Source organism: Colletotrichum truncatum (genome assembly GCF_014235925.2).
Source record: "Colletotrichum truncatum strain CMES1059 chromosome Unknown Contig_0005, whole genome shotgun sequence".
In the NCBI taxonomy this organism is placed as follows: domain Eukaryota; kingdom Fungi; phylum Ascomycota; class Sordariomycetes; order Glomerellales; family Glomerellaceae; genus Colletotrichum; species Colletotrichum truncatum.
In genome coordinates this window covers 958145-981272 of record NW_027222402.1, presented here as the reverse complement: position 1 = coordinate 981272, position 23128 = coordinate 958145, and the positions used below count along the sequence as shown (strand labels likewise).

General features: G+C 48.5%; 8 protein-coding genes across 8 annotated transcripts; 6 read left to right on the top strand and 2 right to left on the bottom strand.

The window, feature by feature from the left end:
* Positions 1-1097: 1097 nt before the first annotated feature.
* On the bottom strand, positions 1098-2499 carry CTRU02_208294 (glycosyl hydrolase family 10 protein; the record flags this gene model as incomplete). The annotated part of the gene is made up of 4 exons (XM_070205063.1): positions 1098-1794; positions 1820-2068; positions 2124-2179; positions 2245-2499. 4 exons carry the CDS (start codon positions 2497-2499, stop codon positions 1098-1100), a joined length of 1257 nt encoding a protein of 418 aa, XP_070061138.1.
* Positions 2500-4515: 2016 nt separating this feature from the next.
* CTRU02_208293 (uncharacterized protein) lies at positions 4516-5166 on the top strand (the record flags this gene model as incomplete). The annotated part of the gene is made up of 1 exon (XM_036725770.1): positions 4516-5166. The coding sequence occupies one exon, from the start codon at positions 4516-4518 to the stop codon at positions 5164-5166; it is 651 nt and encodes a 216-aa protein (XP_036582484.1).
* An 818-nt stretch (positions 5167-5984) lies between these two features.
* On the top strand, positions 5985-6367 carry CTRU02_208292 (uncharacterized protein; the record flags this gene model as incomplete). The annotated part of the gene is made up of 2 exons (XM_036725771.1): positions 5985-6183; positions 6267-6367. 2 exons carry the CDS (start codon positions 5985-5987, stop codon positions 6365-6367), a joined length of 300 nt encoding a protein of 99 aa, XP_036582485.1.
* A 2522-nt stretch (positions 6368-8889) lies between these two features.
* On the top strand, positions 8890-10676 carry CTRU02_208291 (cytochrome p450; the record flags this gene model as incomplete). The annotated part of the gene is made up of 4 exons (XM_036725772.1): positions 8890-8994; positions 9066-9130; positions 9179-9931; positions 9995-10676. The coding sequence occupies 4 exons, from the start codon at positions 8890-8892 to the stop codon at positions 10674-10676; spliced, it is 1605 nt and encodes a 534-aa protein (XP_036582486.1).
* A 1911-nt stretch (positions 10677-12587) lies between these two features.
* Positions 12588-13200, top strand: CTRU02_208290 (uncharacterized protein; the record flags this gene model as incomplete). The annotated part of the gene is made up of 2 exons (XM_036725773.1): positions 12588-12956; positions 13015-13200. The coding sequence occupies 2 exons, from the start codon at positions 12588-12590 to the stop codon at positions 13198-13200; spliced, it is 555 nt and encodes a 184-aa protein (XP_036582487.1).
* Positions 13201-13801: 601 nt separating this feature from the next.
* CTRU02_208289 (oxidase) lies at positions 13802-15223 on the bottom strand (the record flags this gene model as incomplete). The annotated part of the gene is made up of 3 exons (XM_036725774.1): positions 13802-14132; positions 14193-14367; positions 14416-15223. 3 exons carry the CDS (start codon positions 15221-15223, stop codon positions 13802-13804), a joined length of 1314 nt encoding a protein of 437 aa, XP_036582488.1.
* Positions 15224-17010: 1787 nt separating this feature from the next.
* On the top strand, positions 17011-18730 carry CTRU02_208288 (CFEM domain-containing protein; the record flags this gene model as incomplete). The annotated part of the gene is made up of 8 exons (XM_036725775.1): positions 17011-17118; positions 17167-17314; positions 17368-17552; positions 17607-17643; positions 17703-17770; positions 17820-18202; positions 18254-18321; positions 18372-18730. The coding sequence occupies 8 exons, from the start codon at positions 17011-17013 to the stop codon at positions 18728-18730; spliced, it is 1356 nt and encodes a 451-aa protein (XP_036582489.1).
* Positions 18731-20220: 1490 nt separating this feature from the next.
* CTRU02_208287 (choline dehydrogenase) lies at positions 20221-22442 on the top strand (the record flags this gene model as incomplete). Its single annotated transcript, XM_036725776.1, has 4 exons — positions 20221-20279; positions 20331-20749; positions 20821-21314; positions 21369-22442. The coding sequence occupies 4 exons, from the start codon at positions 20221-20223 to the stop codon at positions 22440-22442; spliced, it is 2046 nt and encodes a 681-aa protein (XP_036582490.1).
* Positions 22443-23128: the final 686 nt, after the last annotated feature.

The following is a 23128-nucleotide window of genomic DNA, read 5'->3' as shown; positions in this document are numbered from 1 at the left end:
TCGCCACTACCGAAAACAATGACGCAGGTGGGAAAATCTCTCCTACGCAGTTTTGGTGGGCTGCAATTGCTTTCACTGGCTGTAATTGGGGCTCTTCCTTGTCTTCCCCAGCCAGTCTCCAAAATACTCCGCGACCAACCCCAAGTTTGCACCCACGTACGAGTCAGATAAGCTTCAGAATGCCTTGGAAACGAGAGCGAGAACGTAGCGGGCGTGCCGTCGGCTGCAACCTGCTGACAGGGAGTACGCTGTTTTACACGGCTTCTACCTACTTAAGTCCAGATTAAGTGCTTATTGCCGGCTACGTGGTGTGATGGGCTGATTGTCAATTGATCCAAGCGCATCAAAATCGCTTTTTTTTTTACTTTGTCGACCCCTCATTGTTGACATGTCTTCGGTGATAGTTGACAAATGCGTCCTGACATCGGCGTTAAGTGTACTGGGTGTTTTACATCGGTGATATCCATGTTAGCATGACTTTCTGGATCCGCAATCAGCGGTGAAGAATGTAACGTGAGATTTCTAAAACCTTCTATCTAACACTATTCCATCGATAACGACCTGGCGGACCCGGACTTAACCCTTCGCAATTTGTCAAAATGGAACCGAGGCACAGATACAAAGACGCTAAAGTCTGTTACTACTAAACTCCGCATCTGGGGCTTCAGACGGCCAAGACGAGCCCTTTGTCTGCCAGCCATATGAAACTTTAACCCTGGACTCCCTGGAATCCGTTTTCCGTCCGGGAAGACCGAAGGTTGTCTGATGCAGCCACTACCGGAAACTGTCCCGGATGATTTAACTCAACCGAATCTTTCTCGGCAGTCTGCTCGGATGTGATGAATTTGAAAAGGGCTAGCCATCCAAGATAGGCTTGATGTTCTTTTTACAATCAGCACATTCATCATTGGTAAAGAACACATTCGTCGCGCCACTATGAGCCAGCTTAGCTGTTGAGCAAATTTACTGATGTAGGAACAATGCACAGGGCGACAGTGAGTTGTATTATTTACCGTTAACAACAGCCTAGGATACTACAGCCTTCGCCGTGATTCTTCTACCAGCATATTCAGTGCGAAAAGCTCACATCAAGCCTCTTACAAGCACTGAGAGTACCAGGTGTTGACGAAAGTGCAAGTCCACGGGCTCGCACACCGGGTGGGACCGGTCCAACTAGCTCCTCCGCACTGGCCCCAACGGGTCTGCTCCGCGCCGGAGCTGGCAGACGTGGTGGTGGCAGGAGCCCGAGTTGTCGACGTGACAAGGGTGGAAGTGCGGGTCGTAGTGACCGGGGGTTGGGTACCGGTAGCAGCGGCAGCAAGAACCGAAGAAACGGAGGTGTAAGCGGGCTTCTTGTTGAAGTTGGCGTCCCAGAGGAGGGCTTCACCCTGGCCGCTGAAAGTCTCAGGGATCCAGCTGTATTTATCGGTGAAGCCCCAGATGGTGACACCGACGCATCCGTCGACATCGAGGCAGGAGCCCACGACATTGGCATAGTCGTTACCCTGTGTCACAAGGGCCGAAGCAGATGCGGGCACGCTGGAGTGACGGATGTCGAGCTCCGTGTAGGCGACCTCGAGGCCGAGAGCGGTGAAGCGGCGGAGGGCAGTCGCAAGGGCAGAGCGGCCGGGAGTGCTACCGACGATAAGATGGCCTTGGAAGCCGACGCCGTCGATCGGAGCTCCGGCGTTTTGGACAATTGTCGCGGCTTCAACGGTACGAGTCGTCTTTGCTCCGTTGTATTCCAAGTTGTAATCGTTCAAGTACCTGTATGAACATGAGCACGAAATAATGCTGAGGACTGGTAGATGGGACTTACAGCTTGGTGTTGGGGTCAGCAGCCCGAGCAGCCCTGAAAGAGATGGGCAGGTAGTCGGTGCCCAGGGTGTTGTAAAAGACACTGGTACGCCAGCTTCCATCATCTGCGGCTGCCTCATTGACGACATCCCAGGCGTAGCACTGGCCAAGATAATGCTTCAATGTGTTGGCAATATGTGTCTCGATGACAGCAGTCAGGGTTGCCCGGGTCCATGTACCGCTGGAGACCCAGTTGGGGAGCTGCGAGTGCCTATTGCCAGCGTCAGTGCTGTGGAACAATGACATTGTTCAAGGGTTGATGGTACCAAGTAAGAGTGTGGCATCTCAGGATTTGACCATTGGCCTTGGCGATGTTTGGAATCTGCAGTTTTGAACCCATCAGCTATGATTGACCCCAGTAGACTCGATTAGACCTATCAGGCTTACAATGTCTCCTTGGGTGAAGGAGAATGTGTTTTGGCTAGGCTCAATGCTGTTCCATTTTTGTCCGTTCTCAGGGACCAAAGATCCAAACTCGTTGGTGTTGTTGACAATCGACATGTAGGTGGCATCGCTGGTTGTCCGTCGCTCGTCCACTGCGGTTCCGAAGTAAGCCAAGCCAGCTCTGACAGCCAGTGTGTTCAGCTGTGCTGAAACGAGGCCGGAGCCTAGGAGAACCGCGAGGAGTGCCTTGGGATACATTTTGACTGTGTCAGTAGATGAGCTCAGGGATGTCTCTGTACCAGCCTCGGGAGAAGAAGGTGGCCATCACATTGGGAGGCAGAGGCCATGGACCTAACTTATAGAAGAAAATATTAATGGGAGGGGGTCATCTAGATGGAATAGAGTAGGGTTACATTAGACATCGTTCATCTCATTCTGTCCCTCCGCATGTTCATTAACAACCCAGCCGGATGGACCTGGTTCTCCAATTCCCCAACTTTTCCCCAAGTAATGGTGCCTTGACGGACCGGTGGAATTGGTTTCCGTTGGGCCAACTATGGGGAAAATATCAGACGATTGTCGTGACAGCTTCGCCTCAGCAAGCAAGATCTCCGCTAGAGTCATTTTATCCATTCAACCGGCTTGGGATCCCCGCGGTTAGCATGCGCATCCGCTGATTTTCGACATCCGGTGCTTGGTTCATCCATCTCATCCTGGAAACAATCCCCGGGCTTGAGCTGCACAAGCGGAGGAACAGCAGCAATACCGAGACCACATCTGGCCCAACTGACTTGGCGTGCGGAGGCCCTTTCCGCGAATTTCTGTGCCTGGGCTAGCGCGAAAGGAACAGGTGGGTAAGCTGAGTGCAATCAGGGACGCCTGCAGCATAGCTACCTTAAGAAAAAGTGAAAATAACGAGCCAAAGGGAACATAATTGCGTGAGGAACGGAAGCACGTTATAGAAACGCTCACTTGTATGTCCGAATCCCAGGAACCGGGATTCCGCAAATTTCCACCAGTAGCTACCGCCTTTGCAACACTCTATTTCAAATTGAACGGTATTGGTTTTTAATGAAATAGCACCTAGATGCCGGAGCCCCCATGGCCGTTGGGCGTCGCCCTGCTTTGAGTGGCCACGATTTCATATTAGCCTGAATAGCCTTTGTCGTCCCGCTCGGGTTGCATTGCCTTAGCTGGCTGGAACTTACGCCTAGAAGTTCATGGTTCTAGGTGCCTTTGAACGAACGGAAACTGGACTGCTGGCGCGTCCCCACTACCGAATATAGAGTGTCAGCCGATGTAAGTGGATCCAAACAGCTGCTTTGCTTTTTTTGTCATGTTCTAAGCGTTCGTTTAATGAATGTTTTTGGAGCAAAATTTCATGATATCCTCTCATGATGGATGTTTAATGGTATATTAAACGAAAGACCAGAGTATTCTCACAAGCGAAGCGCTTGTATAAGAGGAAGGTCGTTGCTCGGAATCCTTGTTGACGCCATGACCCAGAATGGAGATCTTAGTGACATCGCATGCAGAGAAATCTGGGCAATAAGTTCCTCACATGTCACAGACGCCTATGAGAAGGGGAAAAAAAAAAAAAGGTAACTATAGATAAAAATGAACTGAACGTAAAAAGAGCCATCACGTACGCATGAGCAAAAGAGAATGATCAGTGGGAGGCTTGAACTCCCGACCTTGGCATTACTCAACATATCTGATGATATATTAGTACCACGCTCTAACCAACTGAGCTAACCGACCCGCTTCCGAGTTGTTGATTTTGCTCGCTGCACTGCACAAGTGACACACGTGCATGATGCCGAATGGGTGATTCAATATGGTCTCTCTTTGTCTTGAGAAGGAATTGTTCTTTTCAAGTTACCGGAGCCTTCTATTGGAATCAGGTGTGAAAGAGTGATCTTTAGAACACTCGGAAGTGTGTGCATTGTTACCATCATCTTCTTGTTCAATAGACACAAGACACAAGGCCCAACATGTAATGATGTTTTGGGACAAAGGTATCATTTTTCTGGTTATTTCACAACCGGATCATATATTTCTCGATTATTCTCGCAGTAATATTGGAAGATGAGGAGCGAAAGTTCTTGTTGAAAGCGCACACTGAGCCCTCCAGTTGCTTAGATTCTTCATTTCTTTCTGTCGTCTTTCCTCGCTCTTGCAATACACATTTATCATACCCCCAAAGTCCCGGCTGACCTAGTATTCATTTACAACTTTCGAGATACACTTACAAACTGTTAAAGTGCAAGTAACATGGAATTTTCCCCGAGTTCACCTCAAAATCTGCTGCCCCGAACACATCAAAACTCGCCTCCACCAAGGCTTTCCCAAGCCTATCAGCATGCAGAAATTCCTGGACCTTGGTCGCTATCTGTGACTGTCAAGAAGTTGCAATCCGAATCCACAAACGGTAACGGGAGGCAACATGATGAACCTGCAATTATTCGAATTTGCGACGTTGACATTGTTCTCTCTTCTGGCTCGGTGACGATTACCCAAGGCGCAAGCGGTCAGGTCGTCATAACATCCACTTCAGAAATCGACTCCGTAAGGCAGGAAACTTTGGTTGAGCCTGGCGTCGAGCAACCACGGCCCAGCTCAGAAATAAGTGACTCACAAGTTAGTATAGCAGAGATCATTGATACGAGTACCATTAGACCACACACTCCTCTGGGGAGTTCTGAACGTCGTCCCCACCGCCCACGGCCCTTGCGCCGTGCCCGACGGGTGGCTGTTCAATCGCAAATGCAAGGAGCAAGGCTGTCCTCCGCGTTTGGTTTGCCGTTCCTTCGTTCTCCGCCATCTGCCCCTCCCCCTTACACTCCTGGGTTCTGGACGTCTACGGCTGAGGAGACGTCCGTCATGAGTGAGATTGTGGATGAGTTTGGGGTTCCGATGATTTAATTACAACATGAGAATAGCCTGGGGTATGCAAGTCTGTTTCCATAATCGCTAATGGTTAGAAGGTGCAATTTGGTGCATAAACATATTTGTTTTAGAAGATGGTAAGCTGACACTGGGTGATAAGCAGACGGCTATTGGTCAGGATCGAATGAATTTCTGTCTCTTCTGGCTTGACATTGCAGAATGGCCATTGGCCATTACAAAGACATTATTGCTGTGAAGCAAATGATCAGAACACCTTGCGCCTTCATCGACAATGAAATGAGTAGTCTGTCATTCCAACCTTGACGTCGCTCATACTTACCTCACCAACGCTCATCTTACCCTCCTTTACTTGAAAAGCAGGGGATTCGAGACACATGCACGTGTACAAATTGTAGCTTAATCCTAGTCGCTGGTGCCCTAACTGGGACGGATCTCCCTTCTGATTGCTAGTCGACACAAGCTTCCCTTCCTTATTATTAAACGATCCAATCCGCTTCATCTTACAGTAAGGTGTGCCTCTGGCTCGCGTGGCTGAACCAGATGTGTGTGGCTAGTGACGTCACGATGAAGACGTCACGGGCGGCCCAAGCCGTCCAGCTTCGACAGCTAATAGCTGCTCGGGTTAGGCAGGTTTCAGCAATCGCGTCACCTGGCCTTTGGTCCGCGTGCACATAAATTCAAACGAACCGGCCCAGCTCTTGAGCTATGAAATTCCTCAAAAGCCTCTGAACATACCGATTTTCTGTCTACGATCGCGTCCTGTCACAATCGCTATTCACGGCAACACTACTTACAACACCTAATAATACCTTACCTCACCGAGTATCGCCACCATGTCCTTGGCCAAGGCCTTCGAAGACCTCTTCAAGAGCTTCTATGAGCTCCTTTCCTCCATCTTCTCAACCTTTTACCATGTCCTGCAGACCTTCCTCAACGCCATCATCGGCTTCTTCACCGGCATTGTAAACTTGACAGCCGACGTCTTCTCGGGCGTGGTGGACGTCGTCGGTGGAGTGGGCAAGTTTGTCCTGGGTAAGTTCGCTATCAATTATGAAGGCCGCTGTCGGCAATTTATTGGTGCGTGTGCTTGAAGCTGATACGTATTATTCGCGCAGGCAACATCGTCATTATTGGCATCATTGCCGCTGGTGGATATGCTTATGTTCATTACACGGCCCAAGGACGACAGGTTGCTGCTGGAAAGAAGTCCAATTAGGAAATTTGTCAGATGGGACGAACTGAGGGACCACGTCTAGGTCAGCTTGGGATGAACGTGGGGTATTATCACCTGTCTTTAATGGGCCGCTATCCCAATAGGATTGCTTAATGAAATCAGCATCATCACAGCTGGTATCTTTTTTTACTTTAACGATGCGCGCGATATTCTTCACCTTCCGTATCCTGTTCACTGTTCACAAAACGGAGCCACCTCCGATGGTCTTTGACTCCACTGCGGCCGGTCTCCGGTCACCAGCCTTGGTACTCCGGGCTTGATCACAATGGCAAGATGGCCGAGCGGTCTAAGGCGCCAGCTTCAGGCAATACTGTATTGCTGGTGTGGAAACACGCGCGAGTTCGAATCTCGTTCTTGTCACTTTTGTTTTGCCTACTTATGAACTATTTATTTTTATGTTCTTGATCACTGGACGTAGGTGGCTGCACTGGCATGCCGCCCAGGGACGACGAAAAGTGCTGTGTTGGCGCGAAAGAGATTTTGGTACGAATGTACGATCGGCTATATCTCCCAATATGTACGATACGGACAAGTCTCGCTCTGTTCCGATTACGGCATCAGAATGCGCTAAGTACTCGGCTGATGGCCATACAGCCCGTTTTTGGCTCGTGTTCAATATTGATGCTGCATTGAAGTGGGAGCCAGAGGAGAATGCCTATTACGCTGGCTTGGCTGTCTTGGCAATAAATTAAGCTATGTATATTAAGCTGTGAAAACGACACATATTTCTAGTCAACACCGATACCTTGGCCAGATGAATGCCTGTGGACTAGAGGTAAGCTGTGGTCTGCCTGACTGCTTCCGCAGCAATCAATACCTACACAGTACATGTATCGCGATCGATTAAACAGTCGTCTACATTGCATGCGATGGGCATCAAACATACCAGACTTACCTAGGAATACTGTACCCTGTGGCCGTCGTCGACTTCTACGTCTGACTCGACCCTCCGCCAAGCCACTAAAAAGAGAACGAGGGAGAGAATCGTGGTTCGATCCTCGGGTTTTCGGTAAAAAATATGGGTGCCTTCAATTTGTGTCCATTTTTTTCCATCACGTTGCAGGCCGCCGATCAACGTACTTTGCTCGAATACTTTCTGTTCGCTACTACACCAATATGCGAAGGATTTAACCTTGGTATACGCGTACTATTCATAGGAGTAAGTCTTGTATCTGCTCGAAGGATTCAAAGCTTAAGCTGAGGGGAGAGGACCTGCATACCGTATACGGTACTGCCAAGCGTGCCGATTGTCATCTGAAAAGCTTGGTTTCTGCTGGTCAGGGCTTATTGGGCGGTTGTGGGCGAATCCACAACAAAATGGGTCTTCTACTGCTTCTGTATCCGTAAAACCAGGCATGTTTCCCCGGTAGCCCTCGCTATATCGGTTTTGATGTATAGACCGGCTTGTCTCCGACTTATATCGGAATCTTTCCGTTCACTTTAGCACGATGAGATTCGAAACAACCCACTACGTTGCTCCTCTCTGACTGTCTACTGTGACTTGCATGGTCAAGATAGTAGGTAGACCTTGGAATCGGATTGCGAAAGAGAAATGCTTTGAACGCATCGTTGTGTGCATTGTACAACTAGACATGCCCTCTCGAAATAATACTCGTGCTAAAATGAAAGGGGTTGTAGGCCATTTCAATTGAGCCCTAAGTTGACATAAACGCTCACGTACGCACTTTTCATATTTAAATCCAGATCAACAGCTCCTGTGCGCTTCAGATACTGAAACTGGTATAATGCACATGCAACCTTGGTCACGGACCAGCGGACTTCCACCCACATCCCGCCTCGACCCTCCGCATCCGCAATGCCATAGGCAGGACGTCGATACCAAATTGCGTGGAAGAAAACTCTTCAGAGACCTGAAATTATACTCTAGCAGGGAAGTCAAGTACCGGTAGGCGGACCGGACCGTTGATTGCGTATTGGACCGTATTCGGCTTTATTCTCTCTTCCTCGTAGGATGGCGCGGCATTGAAGCATTACCAGGGTGGCTGACCACCCCCTTTCATCAGAAATAACTCAGGGACCTGCTGTAGGGTGTTACTCACCTTTACTACCCCCCCGGCACCCTCCATCCAATCCTAAGCCCTCTAAGTCTGGAATCATCTTATCAGATCATCTAATCTGATCCTTCACGACCCCACCGCTTCCCGTAGCGGCTTTCTTACAGCCACCCTCACACCCTGCTAAGAGCGCACACTCCGATGGGAGGCTTGCTCATCACACCCTCAAGGCAAGCTCACTATTGGAAGTTTACATAACACCCTGGCTGAAGAAACGAAAAAGAGGTATTTTGCACCCATGTTTCATGCCGCTTGCGACGTTGCCTAGTATCGGTGGTGCGTAGATCGATCAGCTCAGCTTACCCTAATACCCCGCCATCTTTTGCACCATGTCGTTTACTTCTGCTCGAAGGATGAAGGGCTTTTCCCGTTTCCCTTTTTTTTCCCCCCGTATTCCAGTAGTGCCGGAGAATTAGGCAAGTAACCAATATGTTTGGCGTCTCGAACTGGCTCATCGCGGCCTCCGTGGCTCTCGCTACGGCGGTTTATTGGCTGTCCAAAGCCGTTCATATGCGTCTGCGCTTCAGAGGGCTGGTAAGCACTGTTTAGTTGATTCTGCCGCTTTAAAGGGAACACTACTGATTTAATCGCTCACCCGGCTACAGCCTCAACCACCGAAGCACTCTTGGATCTGGGCTCATACAACTATCTGGGAAGAGACTGCCGCCAAGTGAGTATTCGAGCTGTCAGTACCTGTAATACTTGCTTACTCTCCAAGGCTACCACTGTTCACTCATCCTCAACATGTCTACACCTATATGGCTCAGAAGTACAACCTTGGCGGTATTTTCTATGTCGACATGTGGCCTTTCGTCGAGTCGCAGGTTGTCATCACCGACCCTGACGCCGCCCAGCTCGTCCTGACGACAAACCCCTACCCCAAGCACCCGACCATTGAGAAGTTCCTTCGACCTTTCACCGGCCCGGACAGCATCGCCGCTTCTAACGGTGAAAGGTGGAAGTACAACCACCGCATGGTCGGTTCCGGTTTCACCCCCACCTACGTGAAGCCAATGGCTGGCATGATCGCCGAACAGGTGCTCATCTTCCACGAGCGCCTGCGCGGGTTTGCCGAGAAGAACGAACCGTTCAATATGGAGGAAGAAGCGGCCAAGACAATCTTTGACGTTGTCGGAAAAGTTGTTTTCGGGTTCTCCTTGGAGGCGCAGACCACTGGTTCTCCTCTCTTGGAAGATTTAAGAGCATCAATTAACCCCGCTACGACCTTTATCAGCACATGGAACCCATGGACGAAACGCAAGGCTGAAAAGGGCTTACAAGCGCTCAAGGACCGCGTGAGGAAGACCTTGGCAGACGAGATGAAAGAACGCTTGAGGATTTTACAAGATGAGAAGGAGTTGCCGAGTAGGCGGCAGGTTAAGAGTGTTTTGGACAGGATTGTGCTTGACAGAATCCAAAGCGGCCCTGGAGCGACGCTTGATGATGCCTTCATTGACACCGCCGTTACGAAGTGAGTCTCGGTTGCACTTTCCTGCGGTATAACTTTACCTCAAACTTTTTTAACACCCAATAGTCTCAAGGCCCTCCTGCTCGGAGGTCACGGTACCACGACTGATACCTTTACCTGGATAACAATGTTCTTATCCCTTTACCCCGACATTGTCGATCGTCTTCGCAAGGAACATGATGCTCACTTCTCCCCGGACCTCGATGCCACCGTTGAGATGCTCGTCGCGAATCCGAACAAGACGAATGATATGGAATTCACCAATGCCGTCATCAAAGAAACACTTCGCTTCTTTCCTATCGGCTTTACCATTCGACAAGCCCCCAAAGGTGTCACTCACCTGGATTGGAACGGTCGGCATTGGCCCGTTAAGAATGTCATGGTGATCCCCTGCGCACACTCGACGCACATGGACCCTAAGGTGTGGGGCGAGGATTCAAAGAGTTTCCGACCTGATAGATTCCTTGGGGAGGAGGCCAAGGATATGCATCGCTTTGCGTGGAGGCCATTCGAGCGTGGACCTCGAGCTTGCATTGCTCAAGATCTTGCCATGGATGAGCTGCGCATCTTGTTGTTGTTGACAGTGCGATGGTTCGACTTTGAGACTTTGGTCAATGGCACGTCGGAGAGAGTCATGTACATGGACCTCGATAACAAAGTCGGCGATCTTGCATTCCAAATGGTTGGCATGGAGGCCCGTCCAAGACATGATATGAAAATGAAGGTCAAGGTGCACGAAAGAAAGTAAGCAGCTCAGTTCCAGCTTTAACTTAATCCAGTCTGATAGGCTGGAGGAAGTAAGCGGATCACAATGCAAATAGTCATGGGGGGCACTTAGTCATGGTACATAGGTTATGAGTAACACATAAATCACAAATGAAGCTAAGAAACTGGGAATTTGCGAGTGAGTGAAAGCGAAGCAGAAGTGTAGAAACGTCATTTTTGGAAGGATAAACTTTAACGAGATGTTTTTGTCCTGGTCTGACACATTAAGCCGTGCGTGACTACTCCACGGGTTCATCTACAATGGAAAAGTTTCCTGAGTAACAATGATTCTTTATCTGTGTATATAGGAATTACCTAATGAAACCGTTTATACGAAAGAAGCGCGAGTGGCAGCTTCATCGAGATGCTAGTTGCTACCGACAGCTCTCAGTGCATAGTTCTACCTTTGTAAATCAGACAGTGAGTGACATGACGGGTGATCACAGACCTTGGAACAGACCTTGGCAACTCTGTTGTAAGCTTTGCATTCGAGGCACTGTCTAGACCAATGTTGTCTATTTATGGCCTTTTCTGTTTGGAGAAAATACCATATGACTCTGTAGTCTACTTGGTAAAAGTAAGAAAACTTGATGTTTGTCAAAAAACCACACATGTGGGTTAAGGGTAACATGTCGTAACATTAGTTAGCTCAACACAGCGATGGTCTTATCCTTGCAATTTTTTACGAAAACCAACCAATCTAGAATGCTTCAAAATATCATGTCCCATCTAAGGGTCACTTGCTGCCAGTGCCGATTACGTCCAAACCTCACGTGACAAACATGCCCAAAAGAGGCCACCAAGATTAATTTGTCTACACAAAAAGGCAGAAGGTAACACACGACCAATCAATATTGTGGGGTGTTTTTATTGGGTTCTAGGAGACGCGATTCGGTAATTTGTACCATTGCGCAGTAAGCTGTTCATTAACACTGTCGCAGTCCTGACAAACACTGGCCTCGTATGATTTGGCTTGTCCACCTGGAAAATGCCACTTATGTGACCTGTGCTGACTTGGTCACATTAACTCATGACAAATTACCTCGAGGTATGATTACGTACGGTCCTATGCTGTTGAAGGTTTACAGATAACAAAGAAAACCTGTGTAACACACCTGCAATCAGTTTTTCTTCATCTTGGAAGGCACCTTTGAGAGGGCCGTTTCGTCAGATAAGCTCTTTGGCGCACCAAAAAAAAGAAAATTCTGGTTCAAAATTTTGTTGCAATCAGATGACATGCAAATCATGAGTATGATTTGCATTCGAGTATTGGCCACCTTCGAACCAGCTCAAGTGGTTTGGCAACACTCATGACACCGGTCCCCACAGACTTTGAAATTGGCGAAGAGGTTTGCCAAACTTATTTCTCAAATTACCCGCTCAAACTGAGAGACACTAGAGAACCCGCAATACTTTGAGCTCAACTTGTGGTTTCGAAATATCTATACCATTGACACTGTAGCTTTCAGGTGGGATGAGGTAGTGTATTGGGCGTTTTCCTCGTGTAGTAAGTTTAGACTGGCACATGACCAGGGGAAAACAAGAATGCAAGCTTCCAATTGGCATGCGTGGCCAAGTCTCCTAGTATGGAATAGAAGCTATTGGGGTCTGAGGAACTCTTTGGGGATTATAAAAGTAGAAGAGATCCGTGTCAGCTTCATCGACACTCGTCAACACACCATTGTCCTTTGTCTTACAACTTTAACCTACAGATCAAAACGCAACTTTTGCATTAATATTTCACCACAACATCATAAATAACTGTCAAGATGCATCTCAGTCACTTCTCCGTTCTGTTTTCGGCTGTGTTCGCTTTCAATGTGAGAGAGAGTCTGTCTAGATCTGCTAGGAACACCGGCTAACTACATAACAGGTTCACGCTATTGCTGTTGACATGAAGGCGCCTATTCCAGGATACGGAGTCTGGACTCCTCAGTGGAACTTCGAGGTCACACCTGGTGGACCCAACATCACATTTAATGGAACAGTTGAAGAGGTGCTTGATCAGCTTCAGGAAGTCAATCCTAAGCTCATGGCTTCGTTCAATTTGAAATCGACCAACAATGATTTGGCGACCGTCGACCCGAAAGATTTCAATGTCAAGTGTCAGGATCCTAAGCTCCGAGCTGGCCGAGTGTATGCTTGGCAGGAAGGAATCTCGTATCTACGTCGAGTGCCTGGTAAGCCGGTTGGTGGGCCTGGCCCAGGGGAATGCGGCCGGGTCAGCTGTTCTTGGAACACCGGTATATGGTGGTGTAACGACGTGAGTATATGAACTTCGAGCCTGCACTTATGGAATGATCTAACACAGTTATTTCAAGGATGATAAGGAGAAGACTCTCGAATCCTTCAGGGACATTGCTGACGGCGCCCAAGCTGGCTATCTCGAGTGTACCGACACTCGTTATCATGAAGTCTGGGCCAATGGCCGGATGACTCACAAGACGGATAATTGGAATGTCATTGTCGCCCTTGTCGACATTGACAAGAAGGAGGAACGGTGCTGATGGAGAGCTTTAAAGAGAGACTCATGCGATTGGAGCACCATATTGGCAAGGGATATCAGGCAAAGAGTTTAATTGCAATGGTAGTACCCTGAAACTGGGACTTTCTTTGATTCTCAACTCTTGTACGTCGTGGATCGCCCAGTACTTAGATACAAGCACGCTATTCCATTACATTGCGCTTCATTCTTCCAAGAAGGGCTGGCTGTTCCCAGTCAAGAACCAAAATTTCGAAAGATGCTATTGTAGCCTTCAGCAGAGTACATGCCTTGCCAATTCACTTTTTGGTATCTCCATTGGGTTGATTATTATTATCCTTGCTAGGTTAAGCTGAACATGTCACCCGCGTAAGGTGTCCAAGGCGCGAGCTTCACTGCTGATTATTGCACCGATAGACCTCATATTACCACAGTGCTGTTCCAATGGCTCTTTGCTATAAATTACCTGAGATCAAGTGCACGGGACGAACTCCTTTTTGGTTTTGAGTTTGAAAACAGATTCGTGCCGTGACACAAATTGACGCATCAATTTGCCTCTGTGCCGAATCCAACTAGTAAAAAGTTGGAAAAGCAACGGTAGGAAAGGAGTAAGACACTTCTTACAATCAAAGCACGTTTCCTGAAAGTCTCGCTCCAGGATACTGGAGCTTCATGCCTTCGTCAAAACTCTTTCCGCCAACAGTCATGTCTGCGAAAGCGGGGCATGCAAGATTTGTTATAGCTGCACCAACAGCATTCGTGACAAGGCTAAGGGGAACCTCGATAATGGAGAAGATAGTGGACAACGAGTTGGGTGAGGCAGTCTTCAGAATTTCGAAGACAAAGCACAACAAGTTGTTGCCTTCCAGAAGCTTTGTCAGGTTAAGCACACCACCAGTGAGGTTGCTGAGGTCCACACCAGCATAGCTGTCAACCTTTCCCATGTTCCCACCGATACTATGATTCAACTGTTAATACGCAATTTTCCTATGAACTTTTTTCTTTGGGATAACAAACCTCGCAAGCTTGGGGTACTTGGTAATCCAAGCAACTAGATCCAAGTTCAGCTGAACCAGGCCATAGTCAACTGGAGTTCGATACCAATTCTCTGGAATTCTTTCCCAGCCTTTGTTGTACTTGAGATTGCCATCTTCGCCTTGAACACCGTAGAAGCTCTTCAATGTTTCCTTATCTGAGTACAGTTAGCATCGCCACCACATTCGTGCCCAACACCACCTACTCAGCAGACCAGTCGGATTCTCCGAAGAATGGTTGGCAAACAAGCGGCAGGCAAACAAAAAACCAGCATTCCGAGCAATCATGCCAGTAAAAGGACCGTAGTAGAAGTTTGGGTTCGTCGCCACTGTCTCGTCGAATCGGATCGATGCTCGCTCGGCGAAAAGATCGAAGTTATAATCACCTTCCCCAGATGACACATCGTAAAATGATTGAAACTGTTCCATGACCATAGTGGAGGCATCTCCTGTCATATACAAATCACCTCTGGTGTTCGAAGAGTCTCCCTCAATGATGTTGTGCGAGCCATTTAGACCTCTGGGGCTACCTAGGAGCCCGAGGACGTTTCCAAGGATATTCTGAGATCCGCTGGCGGTATATCCAATCGAGAAGCCTGGGTTTAGAGAAAGAGGGTTTCCCACAAAAGCAGTTCCCATCACCGCCAAAATGGTTGAGAGTTCCAGACCCATACCGAAAACTGTGTTGATGGCAGCGGTAACTTCGACCAGACTTGTGACGCCCTTTCGATTGATGTAGCCATGGTTCGCCAGCGCATTCAAGCCGGGACAAGGTCCTCTTTGCGCACCATTCTCAAAGTCGGGGGGTATGAATTTGTGGTTGCCGGTTACATCGATAGGCGTTGTCATCGGGTCGAACAGTAACCTCTTTTCGTGCAGATCGCGAGCAACGCCGGCTACCCGTTCAGAGAGTTTGGAAGCCACAATATCTGCGACGGGTGTGTTCATATACGCTGGGAAGCCGTGGACGCCAATGCCGAGGCAAGGCAACAAAGAAAGAAAATGCCACTTCATGATGTTGTGGCTGCGAAAAGAACGTAAGAAACGAATGTGGTTGTTGGTGAATGAGTGACGTTGAGGGCTGGTGCCATTCAATAGATGTCACAACCCTTCAGAACAGTGGAAATGGAAATCAGAATAATCTCCTTGGTCGTTCTTTTAGAAACGCCATCGATAAGGCGCGTGCCGAGGGTCCCGGTAGATAGGATGCAGATTGACCTGGGTAGATTCTAGGATTGGAAAAGACCGACATAGAATGACGACGAAAGAGCGGTGTTTCTCTTACCCAGCATCGTGAGAAGTAAAGATCGCCCGCGGAAAGGATATTCAAATCGCAGTATTCCTGATTGGTCTTCTACGTCCATCCATCGCGCAAGCCTACCCAGCTCTTGCAGAGAACACTAAGCCTGTTATCAAATAGATCCCGGTAGATGACCCTTGAACCCCTGGATGGTGTACCCATGTCTGTAATGAAAGAGGTCCTTGTCACATCAACTAATTCAAATGTGATAATCTTGTAGTCTCGATCTGCAGTCAAATTCCCCGAAGGCCCCATGTTTGGGCTGTGCGGACCCCAGACTACAACGGAATTACCGGCGGTGCTAGAAGACGTTGACAAACCTGTTGAAGGCCAATGAACTATCACAAGTGAGTTCACGGATCAACTTGCGTACAGAGTAGTGAATGCCGATCAAAGGCGGAAGCCACTCTTTTCTTCCGGTGGTTCTCGAAGTTCTCCCATTCAGGGCAGATCGCTGCAGCCCCTGCATGGAGCAGATGGTAAGGTACTGTTATCCAACCAGGTCCCAGTACCACGGTTTATAGTTTGCTGTCATTCAATGAACGACGAACATGATGTTTGAAACCCCCTTCCCAGTTACATGCTAGCTGACTTTCTAATATAGTAACCCGTCTCATATTTTACGAGATGCTTGCTCAAACTGCTATTGTCAGCGTTCAAGACGGGGGATAGGCGAAGTTCTCCTGGACAATTCAAGTAGCTGCCCAGAGCAATTATATGAAGTGGGTCATGACGACACCCACATCGCAGGGGCTCCAAGCACCGCCATCATTGTTGAGGATGCCCACAAACCGTAAAGGCCACTGTGGATATATCGACTAATTGAGATGCGAGACTCCCTTTTGAATTCTACTTGCTTATGCCTATCACCCAGCTACTACTAGTACTGCCTCTGGAACCCAATGCGGGCACGTGGTTAAGTGGCAGGGCCCCGAAACGCAACCTGGCCCGCTAGTATGGTTTCCCCTGGGACGATTTCGTTTCATTCTTTACGCATCGGGAATACCTCTATCCTGAAAGTGGTCTTGGCCTGATCCATCGTTCTTTTAACTCTTCTGAACCGGCCAAAAGCGTTGCATTCATATTACCATCCACATGGGTGCATAAGCGATATCGCAAGGAGACATTGTGATTTTCAACGAGAAACCGTGGAGTCCCTAATTCTGCCGCTTTTCCCACCAGCACCATGACGCCTACTGAATCCAACCTTATGGATGAAGACGCAATGGCTTAATCAACCCTGTTCCCTACCAGCCTGTTGGAAACCAACCCAGGTCAATCTTTGACGAAACGGGAAACTTTGGGGGCGTAGCATGGCTTGGATTTTGCCTCCCGTCTCTTCGGCAGATAGAGGGTGTGAGAATTCTGCCCGGGAAGCAGTAATTTGAATAAACACTCGCATCGCCGGATACCCAGTCTATGATTTTGCTTCATGGTTTCCTCTTTCCTTTCTATTCTTTCTCGCTTTTGTTGTCTTGTTTATCTTTGTTAACTGAAGAAGATGAGGCTCCTTACGTTTGCTGCCTTGGTTTCATTCGGTATCCAAGCCGTGGTGGGGTTGACTACCACAACCACAACAGTGGCCACGGAAGAACCTCCCTTATGCGGCGTATGTCCCTTTCTGAGCGACGATCTTCCACCAGCTGACATGCCCTAGTTGAAATGCATTCAACAAGAAACATTGAAGTCAACATGCGAAGTCACCAATGCCACCTGCATATGCACCAACGTCGAGCTGAACCAGAAGATCTCACTCTGCGTCCATGCAAACTGCACTCTCCGAGAGTCATTGCGTAAGCCCCCTACTATTTTTGCAATTTTGCTCTTCAGTATCCAAGGTGTTGACTCGGTCTTCTAGTCGTGCAAAGCTACTCCAAGCATACATGTGGCGCTCCATCAACAGATCGAACTGCTCTAGTATGGGTCATAGGTGTTGTGTTTCTAGCCATCGGGCTTTTGGGCTTTGGCCTTAGAGTAATGGCTAGGCTGTGTCTTGGTACCCAGACCTGGGGGCCCGACGACTGGGTCATGCTTCTCGCTGTGGTAAGTGCAATTTCCAAGCAATTTGATGTACTAAGATGCTGATTTATCCAACAGTGCATGATGATTCCTCTGAACGCGTTATCCATCCCCAGTACGTCAAGCACAACATATCATGCCTAGGCATCCTCCACATACTGATGCTTTTAATAGTTTCCCAAGTTGCTTTGGGCAAAGATATCTGGAATGTCTCACCTGACGACATCACACAGTTCCTTTACGTACGCAACCAACGGTTCTTTTCACTGCCAAGAAACTGACGTTTCCTAGTTATTCTACTGGGACGAACTGCTCTATTTGGGAGCTCTACCGGTCACGAAGATCTCCATACTGCTTTTCTATCTCAAAATGTTTCCTCGCAAGGAAATAAGAATCGCATGCTGGGTTTTGATTGGGTTTAACATAGCCTATTTCATAACTTTTGAGCTCATCTCAATTTTCCAATGCAGCCCCATCGACGGCGCTTGGAAGGCATGGGATAAAGAGTATCCGGCTAAGTGCAACAACATTAACGTCCAAGGCTGGGCAGCAGCGGCTTTCAACATCGTTTTGGACATCGCCACGCTTATTCTGCCGCTCGGAGAGCTTTACAAGTTGTCCATGTCCATGAAAAAGAAGATTCAAATTATGCTCATGTTCAGTGTGGGATTTTTGTGAGTGAACTCTGTGCATTCTTCAATTTATCTCTTCTTACAATCATGCAGTGTCACTCTCGTCAGTATCGTCCGACTTCGCTCGTTGGCGAGCTACGCGACTACCAGCAACGTCACGCGTAGGTGTTTCGCAAATCTTCTCTCCATGAATAAGCTAACATGACTTCAGAGGATTACGTCGAGGTCGGATACTGGAGTACGATTGAAGTTCCTGTTGGCATTCTCTGCGCATGCATGCCTGCAATTCGATCCCTTTTCAGTCTGGTATTCCCGAAAGTGTTCGGCACCACTCAAGGCAAATCAAACTACGCCAACATCTCAAGTCAACAGCAAATGTCAGGTTCGCAGAAGCTGTCATCAAAAGCCTCGTCATTCCTAGCTATCCGGGTCAAGAAGGAATTCACCATCAAGTCGAAACATAAAGACGACGTATCAATTGTCGAACTTAACAGCATACCGTACAGCGGCGATCCTGTATCAAGACCACCGTCGGAAAGGAAAGCAACAACACCCCACGAATCGGTGTAAACACCAAATTATTCGTTTCCTTGAGTAATCTATGGCTCCAGGCTGGAAGGAGAGGGCAAAAAACACAAAGTACTTCCGATAATGTAATTTTGTCATTATGAGCGTTCACCACGAATACCATACTAGAAATTAATCCATCGTTGCCGAAATCACTGATGCCCTTGTGCAATTCATCGCTGCTAGGAAAATCCGTGCAACAAAACCAGGACCCTTGTTTACTTCAAACGCCTTTCCAAATACAGCAACCCCACGGCAGTTTTCGACGTTGTGGCACCTGTCATCTATTGAGGCCTCATCGTTAGGGGGGGTTTGGTGTGGGGATGTGTCAACTGTGGCAGCGGGGACAAAACCGTTACATCAGCCTAGCAAGGGAATAGGCCAGGGTCTCTCCTCAACAAGTGCCGATCATGAGCGCTTTTGGCGGTTAGATTCTGTTTAATCCCCACAGGCATTCTGCTAACCCTGCCACAGCTGAGTGAGAGCCTCTATCCTCACCACCTAAAGAGTTAGATCACTTTTTGAAAGTTCGAATGCCCTGTCTTGGGGGCCACGTCGAGTGCAACTACAACCCATCAACCCTGCTTGTGTCATTTATACTGGCATTGGGATCAGCTGCAACGCAACCAGCCTCCATAGAGACTGGGGGAGAGCCCACCGGCACGAAGGATGATATTGCAAAAGTCAAACTCCTTCTGCTATCCGAGTTCTGGCACTCAGGGGCTCGACTACGCAAGCGAACTTGCTTGACTGGGACGACTGTCGTCAGACATCGCGAGACGGATACTCCTTTCGCCACTAGTTTATTGATTGTGCGGGCCACAAAGAATTTAAAAGAATTTTATCATCGGACCGGTTAACATGTTCTAAGTCTGTGTGGATACTGTTTGCTGGCCCCATGTTACCATAGTGCGTCTTGCTTGCAAAAGACGGGTTGGTTTCGAGCGCTCTGCCTCGTGGAATCCGAAGTCATTACACTCTCGACCAGCCCCTGCGCAATTCTGAAGGATCCACTAGCCAGGAGGATTGGAAAGGCAGAGTCGTCTCGTGGCGATTTGCAATTTCGAAACTCGAGGGATCCCGCAATCCCGCATGCAACACACAACAGTGGAGAGACATGCCCACGCAAATGTAGCAACATGGAAAAGATCAACTATGACCCCCCCAGTAGAGCGGCCGGAACTCTCAGCCGCTACCCCTTTTGAAATGTCAAATCGGAGCATGTAGCAGACGCCAGCAACTCGCGTATTTGATTGTATAGAGGATGGAACTGGACGAGCCTCGGTCTAGTTCTTGGCTGATTCCTTTAAGCTTCGAAGCTTTTTCTCATTTCTTTCTTCCGTTGTCTTGACGTAGTTGTTTGTTCACTGCGCTCGAGTCATCGATTCATTCCGTTTCGTAGCAGATGACTTGAGTTGTCCATTCGTTTTCAGGCCCACTCATTGCCGCTCATTATCATTCACTGTCACTCATTTATACATAAGTAATTCACGATGCGCGCATCACTCGCTCTCACATGCGCTTCTTTGCTGGCCAACTCGGTCACTGCTTTGTATGGCACCTATGTCGTTATCACAACCACAGATTACTAATGATACAATAGTGCTGTTCCGTGGAGAGGAGCAAGAAACCAGATTCGCCATGATCCGTTTATCGGCAAGCGGGCTGACAATGGCACCCTCGACGAGTATGACTATGTCGTTGTTGGATCAGGCCCAGGAGGCGGTCCTGTGGCTGCCAATCTTGCCATCGCTGGATACAAGGTGTTGCTGATCGATGCTGGTGGCGACTCTGGAGATAGCTGGACAGAGAAGGCTCCCGCTCTTCACCTAATGTCAACCGAGTTCGAGGATACCCGCTGGAACTACTTCGTCAACCACTATCCAGACCTCGACCAGCAGAAACGCGATTCTAAAATGACCTATGAGCTGCCTGACGGGAGCTTTTATGTTGGCCTCGACCCCCCAGCCGACGCAAAACCCTTGGGTGTCTGGTACCCGCGCACTGGAACCCTTGGTGGATGTAAGCTCACATCAAACTCTCTCTCTTTAAACATGACGGGAATATGTTACTGACCTAGCAATAAAACATAGGCAGCAGGCACAACGCTCTCATCTCAATTTACGCGCATGATTCTGACTGGAGCTACATCGCGAGCCTTACAGGTGACGACTCTTGGAACCCTGACAACATGAGGAGTTCGTACTTTCAAAAGTTAGAGAACGCCAAGTATCTTCCCAACAGTGTAGTCGGCCACGGATTCTCTGGCTGGCTTGGTCTGTCCCTTACTTCTCTCTCTCTTGTCGTCGAGGACCAGAAACTTCTTTCGTTGATCATTGCCGCTGGTACTGCCATGGGAAAGAGTCTGCTTGGTAGCCTGCTCGGTACCGTTGCCGGTCTTGGACAGGTCCTGCTTCGCGACATTAATGCTCCCGGACAGACGAGCAAGACCGGTCTTTACCAGGTTCCATTGGCAATGACGGACTCCGTCCGCGGTGGCCCTAGAGACTTGATCCTGAATACGGCTAACGCTGTCAACTCGGATGGCTCCCGCAAGTATCACTTGGATATCAAACTTAACACCTTGGTTAGCCCTAATTACTGAGCCTCGTTATTGAGTACCAGCGCTGACGTGTTTCAGGTTACCAAGATCAACTTTGACCAGAGTGGCGACAAGCCCCGTGCTACCGGTGTTAACTTCATGGAGGGCGCAAGCCTGTATCGTGCCGACCCCAGATCGAAGTCCGCAACGGCCAGTGGCTCTGGAAGCGTTGTGGCAAAGCGTGAAGTTATCGTATCTGCCGGAGCGTTCAATACCCCGCAGCTGCTCAAACTCAGCGGCGTAGGCCCAAGCGAAGAACTCAAGTCTTTCGATATCTCCGTCGTAGTTGACCTCCCTGGCGTGGGAACCAACATGCAGGACCGCTATGAAGCTACCGTTATTGGAAAGACTGACAGCGACTTTGTGATCACATCTAAGTGTACCTTCATGGAGACTATGCCTGATCCTTGTCTCGAACAATACCAGAAGGGCCTTGAACCTATCAGCAAGGGCGTCTACGCAACCAACGGTATTGCCATTGCCATCGTCCTCAAGTCTTCTGTCGCCGAAGACGAGCCCGACCTGCTTATCTCTGGTGCCCCAGCCAAGTTCAAGGGCTACTTTCCTGGCTACGCATCTGATTCGCTCGCTGATGCTCAGCACTGGGCCTGGATTGTGCTCAAAGCTCACAGCCGCAATAATGCTGGTACTGTCACTTTGAAATCGACCGACCCCCGAGATATGCCCCTCATCAACTTCAACTACTACAACACGGGTATTGACAGCAATGGAGAGGCGGAAAAGGACCTTCAAGCTACTTACGAGGGATTCGAATTCGGCCGGCGAGCCTTTGATAGTCTTATTCCCCTCGACGGAAGCTTTCCGGAAGTCTGGCCGGGCGCGAATGTCACAAGCGAACAAGAGACGAAGCAGTTCATCAAGGACGAGGCATGGGGACACCATGCTTCGTGTACTTGTCCCATCGGCAAGGATGACGACCCAATGGCGGTTCTCGACTCCAATTTCAAGGTTCGCGGTACTGAGGGATTGAGAGTAGTTGATGCCAGTATTTTCCCAAAGATTCCTGGCTTTTACATTGCACTTCCTCTCTACGTTGTTTCGGAGAAGGCTAGCGACGTTATCATCAAGGCGGCCCAGGAGTCCGCTGTTTGAATTCAGGCGCTCCAAGCGTACCGGGTCGTTCATAGTATTCTTCGACTGAGTAAATTGTAATTTTCCGAGCCGCTTTGAAGCAACAGCCGGATAAAAACATAATTTGTATTCATTTCAACCACACATATTTTTGGCCATGCCGCTAGAAGAGGAATGTAGAAACGGCTGAGGTTTGTCCTGCAGATTTTCTTTAGCAATCTTCATTCAGTCTGAGAATTAGTGAGGTTTGAGTACAAACGAACGTCTACGAAATCTTGGCCTTGATTACTAAGGCCAGGCTACAACTACTTCCTTCGCTCATCTACCATCATAGCGTCTAGCAGTAGATACTTAAGAACGCGACTTGAGAATAGCTCACTTGGCAACTAAAAACCGATTACAGTATCAGTTCTCCAGGAGGGTATCATGGTGACTAATTCACCATAAGAAACAAAGGTACTGATACAATAAGATCAGTTTGTAGTGCTATTTAATCTAGCGATATATAGTAGTACATGAACATAATATGTTTTGTGCATTTTATACATCCTCTTACATACTTCCTGCTTTGATCCCAGAAACTGAAAGACTATGCCACCTTATACATCGAGTTATGCAATATTCAGTGATTGTATTCTCGCTGAACGCTAAAGATCTTACCCCGGTAGAGATTACCTTCATAGCTGTTGCTCCAGCCTTTTGAAATC